Consider the following 10,647-nt stretch of genomic DNA (forward strand, 5'->3'; position numbering starts at 1 on the left):
CCTTTTAAACAATAGTTTATCTCCTCGAACATCAGCTTATTCAAATTTCAAGTGTGTTTTTGTACTTGTTCATCTTTCAAATCTTTATTAATCGTTGTTTAATTCACAAACAGCCTAATTCTTTCACCTACTCTCTACAAATTCATTGTATTGGGCTTATTGGGCTCCCACCCCATATTTTTTGGGCTTGGGCTACAAATCTTGACCCTAGAGCTGAAATGGTTGACTATGAGTTTATGAGTGGTTAACACAATTGACATTCATGTAGGATGGAGCTACTGCTTTTTCTCAACCACTCATAGTTGATAACTTCAACATTTATGAAATTAGTCGCAAAACCATGTGATATATAAAATATATATATATATATATATATATGACAATTTTTTTTTTTTGTTAAGTAAAAAAGAAAAATAGTAGATGAAACTTGTAAGTGTTAATCTCAAACGCTTCTTAAAATGATGTGAGTGTTTTCTAACAAAGTACAATTTATATAATATCTTAGATTTTTTAAAATTAAGCTATTTATATTGTTATTTGAAAGTATTTAAAATTTTGTAAGTTTTTTTTTAAGGAAACATGAAACATTTTACATTTAATTATTATTGTAGGGGGTAAAACTGAATCTCTCAACCCAGCCCACTTAGAATGGGCTAAGAAAGGAACTCAATACAATTAATTTGTAGAGATGGGAGTGCAAGCCAACACTTTGATTCCTTAAAACTCGGGCTGGTAGAGGATCACTTGTCCTTAAGAAATACAGCTCTCTCTCTCTCTCTCTCTCTGTGAATTTTTTCCTATCCCTTCTTAAGTGGGATCTTCCTTCATTGTATAGCCATTGAATTGCATCCCAACCTTCCACTTAGGGGGCTGCTAATCTTTTTTTGGATACTTGTTCCATCACTGCCTTGCAAGTGGTGGTAGAGTAGGATACAGGCTGTGAAGACATTATACGGGGGCCATTCTACCATTAATGCGACATACTGAGTTGTTGGAAGGCTTTTAATACGAAGGTGATGGATGCTTTACATGGAAGTTTCCTTCCTCTTTTGTTTGTGCGTCATCATGGTCCTCCTCGGCTTTTCAACCTTACAGCTCTTATGGCCTTCCTCCTATCTCTTGAGGGGCAAATGTTCCTCAACCTCCTCGAGCGAGCCGTCGAGTCCTTAGGTTGTCTTGATTGGGTCAGGTTTGGTTTGCTAGACAGCTGGGCCTTAATTGCTCCTCAGGATGATCTTGTCAAGGGTTCGCTCTCTTCGGGCTCCCCCCCCCCCCTCCCCTTCCCAAAAAAATTATATAAAATAAGATATTTTGTAAATAATGTAATATGTAGTAGGAATTTGTTTCTAGTACTCCTTACCAATAACTCATGTTCTGTACATCTTGAAATGCCTAAAGATGAAGTAGATATAATTAAATTCATCACTTATATTAGAGAAAAAAAAAAAGACTTTAATAACATAAGAAAAATGTGAGTTTATCAAGAACCTACCTTTGTCAAGCAACTCTTTATTGCCAAAATTGGACATACCGAACAGACTGAAGTAGATTGAACTGAATTGAAACAGATCACATAAATTGAAATGGATTGAAATGCTACGTTGATATGGCTCAATAGGAGCGTAATAATATCAAACAAATGCTACTATTCAACTTTTAGATATTATATAGATTTGTTATAAAGAAAGTTAAGTCATAGCATTATTGTTTGAGTTACACTTAAATCCTTCTTTGTATGTAAATCAAATTTTTGTTGATCAGTGGGACTCAATCCTCGTCAACACCAAAAATCAATTGATATATTAGTTTAATGATAAAAAGTTATCACCAGAAGCAGGCGCATAAGTTGAAAATCTATCCAAAAAAAATTGTTGATGTTTGAGATGTCATATATTTTAAACTCTGCTAAATTTAATTTTCTTTAATTAGATTCCCTTTACCAAAAAAAAAAAAAAAACAACAACAACCACCACCACCAACAACAAATGGAATAACAAAAAACAAAACAGAATAGATAGGTGAAGAAACGGTGGGTGGAGTTGTGTGGTGAGAGAGACGAAAGTGGAAATAAGATCTCAAAGGTGGGGCCCCTACTCTCGAATATGTCCATAGAATAATTCACTTTCTTTTTACATTCCACCTCATTATATTGTGTGTTACGTGTCAACAAACTAACGACTTATTATAAGCTACAAATTTATAATCAATTTTTTTATTTAAAAAATATGTATTTTTTTTAAAATTAAAATTTCAGCCATTTCCTCAGTTGAAAAATTACAAATTTTTTAGAGGAAAAAAAAAAAAAAAAAAAAAATCAGAATGCAAGACTAGTAGGAGAGAGTTGAGTTGAGGAGGGTGTGGTGAAAACAGTGACAAAAGTTGAGAGAGAGAGAGAGAGAGAGAGTGAAGAGAGAGTGGCCATGGAAACTGCAATATGCGGTCGAGTCCCTCTTTCACCCAACAACGTTTTCAACCCTACAAAACTACCTGGTACTCTCTCTCTCTTTCTCTCTGTATTTTGTTTTTGATTTAATTAATGAAAGCTTTGTTGTTATCTATGTTTCCTCTCTTTAGCTCAATCAAAATCCTTTCAACAGGGAAAAAAAAAAATTTTAATTACTATATTGACGATTATTTATATTGAGACCATGTAAACAAAAAATTGATTGTAATGGAAATGGAATGAAGCTTTTATATTTTACGTTATTGTATCTTTATGAAATTGTAGGTATCTCAGGGGATAAGTACGCAAGTTATAAGCAATGCAATCAGCGGAGCATTTTGATGGCAGTAACAGCTGCAGGGGCAGGGAAAGGTGGAGGCTTATTGGAGAAGCCTACCATTGAAAGAACCACACCTGGCCGGGAATCTGAATTCGACTTGAGGTATTCACACTATACCCTATTCTTTATCTATACAAACTTTTAGAATTATGGTTGAATGATTAAACTTACTTTTGGGACAATTCATAATTTAACATGGAAGGTTGACTTTTAGAATTTTAACCCGTTTAAACTTTTGGGACAAATGGTAATTTAACATAGTATTAAAGCAAATGGTCTTAATTGTTAAAATTATGGTTAAATAATTAAATTCACCGACTTAAACTTTTGGGATAATTAGTAATTTTATATGGTATTAGAGCAGAAGGTTGTGAGTGAGTGTTAGAATTATGGTTAAATGATTCGATTCACTATTTTCTAACAGCTTAAACTTTTGGGACAATCGGTAATTCTTCCAACCCACTGTGTGGCACTTGTTCTTTTAGTCACATGAACTTTTTAATGAGTTGTGTAACTCACTTGGATGCTTTTATGAATTGCTACATGATGGGTTGGAAGTAATTACGCCAAACTCTTTGGAGGAAAACTATGTCCATTTGTAAATTGCTTAGTGTGCCAATTTGAAAACAGAACTAAACAATTAAACCACCAGTGAATAGTAGTATAGGTTTTGGAGCAAAAGTCTTATAGTTCAGAAACTTTCTATTCTTCTTTATAAGGAGAACTGGGGGATTCCCCCCACTTGTAACAATTAAATTATCCACCAAAAAAAAAATTATGGTTTTTTTTTGGGTAAAGTTTGGTAAAGATATAAAACTGGGTTTTTTTTCTTTCATTTTTATTTCCAAAAGTAGCAGTATTTTTCTACTGAAAGACTAAGACATGACGATTATGAATGATTCAGACCTTCTATATTCAAACCAAAACTAATTCAAAGGATTGGCTTTTTTTTAATTCAAATTAGATGAGTTCTATGATTTGCCAAACACTCTTGTTGGATTTCGATTTACAGTGAATTTTTGTAATTGATTAGTCACATGCTTGTGCAATACACAGGTAAATTCACAAAAGTTTTTAAAATCATATACTATATAATAATAGTTGCATCCTCAAAGTTGTAGTTGTGAGTTGCAACATTTGATTCAACATAAGTATTACCTGTTATACAACATGTTTTTGGTACAGTATAAGTACACGTTATATGTGTTTCTTCAGTATAAGTATATCAAAATTATTAACATATTTCGCTTCTTGCAAATTTATTTCTAAACTTTTAAGAAATTTAAATACTACTTTGATTAAAACTCAATGACCAAAAGTTTAAGAAATTTAAAAGAAGTTTAATTTTGTTACTTTAAATTACTTTAGTCGTCTATTATAATTGGTTTGTTTTGATAAAGACTTGTGGTCTTACACAGTATACTTTTTTGATGAAATTTATTTTATTTTATTTTTTTGTTCAATTTCAATTATATTATTGAAATGTCCTTTTTACCTTACATATAAGTATATAACAAATATACCATTAACATTGCTCATAAGAAAAAATGCTATGAGTACAAGCTATTGCATTTATTATTCAAGTGAAATTTATTTTATTATTCAAGTGATTATTCAAGTATATCAAAATTATTAACATATTTCGCTTCTTGCAAATTTATTTCTAAACTTTTAAGAAATTTAAATACTACTTTGATTAAAACTCAATGACCAAAAGTTTAAGAAATTTAAAAGAAGTTTAATTTTGTTACTTTAAATTACTTTAGTCGTCTATTATAATTGGTTTGTTTTGATAAAGACTTGTGGTCTTACACAGTATACTTTTTTGATGAAATTTATTTTATTTTATTTTTTTGTTCAATTTCAATTATATTATTGAAATGTCCTTTTTACCTTACATATAAGTATATAACAAATATACCATTAACATTGCTCATAAGAAAAAATGCTATAAGTTTAATTTTGTTACTTTAAATTACTTTAGTCGTCTATTATAATTGGTTTGTTTTGATAAAGACTTGTGGTCTTACACAGTATACTTTTTTGATGAAATTTATTTTATTTTATTTTTTTGTTCAATTTCAATTATATTATTGAAATGTCCTTTTTACCTTACATATAAGTATATAACAAATATACCATTAACATTGCTCATAAGAAAAAATGCTATGAGTACAAGCTATTGCATTTATTATTCAAGTGAAATTTATTTTATTATTCAAGTGATTATTCAAGTATATCAAAATTATTAACATATTTCGCTTCTTGCAAATTTATTTCTAAACTTTTAAGAAATTTAAATACTACTTTGATTAAAACTCAATGACCAAAAGTTTAAGAAATTTAAAAGAAGTTTAATTTTGTTACTTTAAATTACTTTAGTCGTCTATTATAATTGGTTTGTTTTGATAAAGACTTGTGGTCTTACACAGTATACTTTTTTGATGAAATTTATTTTATTTTATTTTTTTGTTCAATTTCAATTATATTATTGAAATGTCCTTTTTACCTTACATATAAGTATATAACAAATATACCATTAACATTGCTCATAAGAAAAAATGCTATGAGTACAAGCTATTGCATTTATTATTCAAGTGAAATTTATTTTATTATTCAAGTGATTATTCAAGTATATCAAAATTATTAACATATTTCGCTTCTTGCAAATTTATTTCTAAACTTTTAAGAAATTTAAATACTACTTTGATTAAAACTCAATGACCAAAAGTTTAAGAAATTTAAAAGAAGTTTAATTTTGTTACTTTAAATTACTTTAGTCGTCTATTATAATTGGTTTGTTTTGATAAAGACTTGTGGTCTTACACAGTATACTTTTTTGATGAAATTTATTTTATTTTATTTTTTTGTTCAATTTCAATTATATTATTGAAATGTCCTTTTTACCTTACATATAAGTATATAACAAATATACCATTAACATTGCTCATAAGAAAAAATGCTATTAGTACAAGCTATTGCATTTATTATTCAAGTGATTAGTTTTTTTCTTTTCTTTTCTTTTCTTTTTACTTTCTTTTGTTTTTTGAAAGGTAGTATAATATTTTTTTTAAATGAGAAACCTGGTGTTATATGGTGGGGCGGGGATAATATATGGAGAAGGTGATAAGTAAGAAAGATGGGACTGCTTGGGAGGGTGGTGTTATAATGTTGTTAGATTGTGGAATTAAAGTGGCTGGGCCAATATTTCCAAAGTTATTGTTAGAGGCAGGAGATGGCACTAGAATTTGGTTTTGGCATAATCTTCGGTGTGGTGATTCGTTGCTCAAAGACATGTCCTGAACACTCTTTCTTATTACAGGAGATAGAGATGCAATTGTTGTGGATTATATAATCAAAAAATGGTTGTCTTCACTAGAACCCCTTATTTCACATTATATTCCACCAAAGTTTTTTGCAACTTGCAAGGGTAAATTGATTTGGTCTTCTTTGAAAAGCTTTTGTTTTCAGGTCAAAAGTTATTATAAGGCTTTGAAGTGGGGAATGATAGTTTTTTTCCTTGGAAAAGCATATGGATGGTCCAAGCTCCACTAATAGTGGCATTTTTCGCTTGGACTGTTGTTTTGGGGAAATTATATCAAGGGACAATATGAGAAAGCTGGTATAATAATTACGGATTGGTGTTGCACATGTATATGAAATGGGGAATCAATGGATCATTTGTTGTGATATCACATAAGAAATATGGACTCATGTTCTGTTTCTTTGGGGTTATGTGGGTTATGCCAACAACAGTGGTTGAGCTATTGACATGTTGGAAGGGACATTTTGGCAAACAATATAGTATTGAAATTTGAAGGGCTATTCATCTTTCTTTAATGTGGAGCATTTGGAGAGAATCGAGAGATAGTAATGTGCGTGCTTTTAAGGGGATGAGTTATCCATAGTGAAATAGACGCTTTTATTATTAAGGTCTCTCAATGACTAGATGATGGCTACTAGTTTACTCTCTTCCATGAACTTTTGGTGTCCCTCAACCTTATGAACTCTAGATGTTAGTTGTATTTCCTTTGGGTGCTTCACTTCTATACATTATGTATACTAGGTTGCACTATTTTTAGTAAAACTTAATACTTTTCAAAAAAAGAATGAGAGACCTCATGCATACTGGATATATATGAAAGGCTCCCCTAAATAATTATAATCCAAGATTTAATGAATTTATAAAATCTACAGGAGTGGAGGCATTGCCAAAATCAATACATTACTTGTATAAGGTCCATAAGATTGACATTTAAGCTCAATGGTACTCAACTAAACCATATAATTTGGGATTATTCATCCCAAATCATCTACTTAAGACAAAGAAGAGATTCCTTCTAAATAGAATTGCTTCTATGTCATCCGAATAAACCATTCCAAATTAAAATACACATCAACCACCTTTTGGGACATTACCCATTGAGTCCTAAACAAAGTGAAGATAGAAGACCAAAACCTTCTAGCAAGAAGGCAATGAAGCAACAAGTGATCAACAAACTCATCAAAATGGAAGTTTGAGGAGTAGGTTCTTGATCAAATGCCTTTCTTGATAGGAGCTTTAAGGTCCAGAGGAATCATATTTCTTTTGGTTGGTAGAAATGGAATGGCAAGCTTGATTCAAGTCATCAGCAAAATATTGCCATCTGTACCAAAAACAAAAGCCCCTTTAGTGCTCAAGGGTCTAAAACACTAAAAGATGGAGAAGCAACTAAAACAGAATCAACTACTAGGGTTAGAGTCCTACCACATTTAAACATACAAATCAATTCACTATAATCATCCTTCTGATAAGAGTATCCAATTTTAGAAATTGTCCTCAAAGCGGCTGTCTGAGCAAAAAAGTACCCTTCCTCTAGAATGTAAAAGGAATTTCAAGGAGTCCTTTTGATATTTTTTTATGCATGTTATTGACAATGATGCCATCATAAGTACATATGTAATGTTTAAACAAATTTTCTGAGAGTTTATGAGTGTACCCGCCTTTTGAATTTTTTCAAGGAGTCATGTGCTTCTTCTTCTTTTTTCTCTTTTGACACCATTGCCTTGACTAGAACACCTAATTGAAAGCCTACATAAGTTATTTGTTGGGTGCTCATACTGTATGTCTAATCACTTGCAATCTTATGGAATCTCAGTGTTTTCAGCTCTGACATGGAAAGTTTGAGTGTCTACCAATAGATTCAGATAGAGAATGAACAACCACAATATAGCAATATAAATCTTCCAACTAGAGGTGGGCAATGTGCAGTGCATTTGGCCTTGTTTATGGCCCTCCCACAGTACAGAACAATCAGGGAGTGAAAATTCCTCTGCCTACCTTGAACTTTGAGGACTTTAATTCTCCATGACTCCATCTATTTGCAAATTTCACAAACTACAATCCACTTCAAATTTGTCTGACTTATACAAAAGGTACTGACAGTGTAAATATTTCTGTTATTATTCTCTTACCTATACCATCTCGACATACTCTGTTGGAGACTGAGTTTGATTGGGCTATTTCCCAAAAGCACTCATCTTGTTGGATTATTTAGAAGTTTCAACAGGCCATGGGAAAGAGTAATCTATGATTTTGCCTCCTTGACTTGTATCATAATTTACTTGTCTTGTGTAAGTTCTAGACCTTTAATTCAGGATGTTATTACAAATGCCTTTGCATATTAGCACTGGCTATGCAAAGTTTGACAGTAGGTATGTAATATGTAGTATGAAGTTTGAAGATAGGTATGAATACTGATACCAAACATCTTGGGTGGATTTTAGGATTGCAATCATTTTTTTAGGTTTAAAACCGCTGGAGAAATATGGGCATTTCAGTAAAGGGTAATCTATGATATTGCCTCTTCATTGATGTGGAGTTCAGTTCTTAAATGGCATATTTATCATTAAATTCAATAGCAATTTCATCCGTCTTTAATATGGGTCAGATTGGCATTCATGGCCCACATTGAAAACTTTTGGTTCATTATTTAAAGTTGGTATGTTTACCTGGGCCATTTGGATAGGAGGCCTTTTAGGTTCAAAGTCATAGCTCTTTCTAATGATTGAGGAAGGCTGAATGCGAGGACTGTTACTGTAACATTTTGGAAGTGGCTTGATGAAGGTGATGAGTTGCTACAGCATTGTCTCGAGAAGTTATTGCTAATTTTCTCACCTGTCTAATTTCAACCTTTTTGAGTAGCTTTGTCTTCTAATACCAGAAAGGATAGCTTTTTTTATTACTTAGGTACTATCTATTTTCTACTCTCTGTTTATATATTTGTATGTTTTCTTGTTAAATCAAGTACAAAAAAGTAAATAAAAATCGAATCTGTATCATATGTTTGCCCATCTTGTTCTTAACTGAATGGTGTTTCTCCTTAGGGTTCAACTTCTATCAGTTGTTCTCTGTTCTTCCCTGTATCATTGTAATTTTAATCACAAGTTAATTACTAGTGCACCAGAGCAAGAGTCGTTGAGCCTGGAAGCATACCATCATCATTTTAGTATTGAAGTAGAAAGAAGGGAACTATGGAAATTCCCCGTCGAAAGTAGAAAGAAAGAAAGAAATGATGACAATGCCCCTATCTTTGGGGGTGAATGACTAATTTATTCTTTTATCTCAAGTTGATTAAACCATAATTGCAAGTGGTTAGTTTGTTGAACCATCCAATTAATAATAAATTGTCGTTCTCTCTTCTTTTTTTTCTTCCCTCTGGTATGGCAATGTGCCATGCTAGCGGTTGATTATCTGTATTTGTTTAACTTGTCTAAGTTCATGCAGAATTTATGCCAAGATGGAGATCACTATCCTTTTCTTTAGATAATAATAGAATACTCAACTTTATTTATTGATTTGGTTTTCAGAAAATCAAGGAAAATGGCGCCACCCTACCGTGTTATGTTGCACAATGACAACTACAACAAGCGGGAGTACGTTGTTCAAGTGTTAATGAAGGTCATCCCGGGAATGACCGTTGACAATGCAGTTAACATCATGCAAGAGGCACATTATAATGGCCTCGCAGTGGTGATTATTTGTGCTCAAGTTGATGCAGAAGAACATTGCATGCAACTCAGAGGAAATGGCCTTTTGAGTTCAATTGAGCCTGCCAGTGGTGGGTGTTGAGTTTTAACTAGTATATTATTATCAGAAAGATACATTTCTTAGGCAACGGGTTCGATCCATGTCAAGTACTACAATTTCTGCTCATATGTACATAAACTGAGAAGGTCCTATGTTAAGAGAAAAACCTTTGTTACTATGTTCGCCAAAGTTAAGCCACGACTACTACAACTAATACATCAATGTTGGTTTTATTCAAAAGGACGTGGCTTCTGTGTGTACAGTTATCAATTTGTGTGTATTGTATTGAAATTATGGAGAATATTACCTTAGCATGTGTCTGGCATTAGTTTTTGCCTGTCAAAATTCTTGAATTTGATGTACAAGCTTAGGAATCGATCAGAGCAGAACAAGTTGGTTTAGTTCCTTCTAGGAATATAAAACAAAACTGATTTTTTTTTTTTTTTTTTCATAAAGAAAAATACAATACATGGTCTATTTGATTTTTTTTTTTTTTCTTTTTTTAGGCGGGGTTGTTTTGAATGGAAAATAATTTAAGTGGAAAATTTTTTATGAAACTATAAAATAAATGCTCATTTTGAAAGCATGGTGTAAAATATAAAATACATGAATGAATGAACAATAAATTAGAGAAGTGAATGGAGACGCGGGGAATCGAACCCGGTGCCTCTCGCATGCGAAGCGAGCGCTCTACCATATGAGCTACGTGCCCAACTTAGAAATTTAAAGTGAAAAGCCCTTGTACCTTCACTAAAGTCAACAACGTCAGAGGATAATCACATAAAAATAAAAAAT

General features: G+C 31.9%; 1 protein-coding gene across 1 annotated transcript; it reads left to right on the plus strand.

Annotated features, from left to right (window-relative positions):
* Positions 1-2,309: 2,309 nt before the first annotated feature.
* Positions 2,310-10,163, plus strand: LOC111990718 (ATP-dependent Clp protease adapter protein CLPS1, chloroplastic). Its single transcript, XM_024022502.2, has 3 exons — positions 2,310-2,490; positions 2,729-2,885; positions 9,633-10,163. The coding sequence occupies exons 1-3, from the start codon at positions 2,421-2,423 to the stop codon at positions 9,892-9,894; spliced, it is 489 nt and encodes a 162-aa protein (XP_023878270.1). The 5' UTR covers positions 2,310-2,420; the 3' UTR covers positions 9,895-10,163.
* Positions 10,164-10,647: the final 484 nt, after the last annotated feature.

Source organism: Quercus suber, unplaced genomic scaffold (assembly GCF_002906115.3).
Source record: "Quercus suber isolate HL8 unplaced genomic scaffold, Cork oak 2.0 scaffold_284, whole genome shotgun sequence".
Classification (NCBI taxonomy): domain Eukaryota; kingdom Viridiplantae; phylum Streptophyta; class Magnoliopsida; order Fagales; family Fagaceae; genus Quercus; species Quercus suber.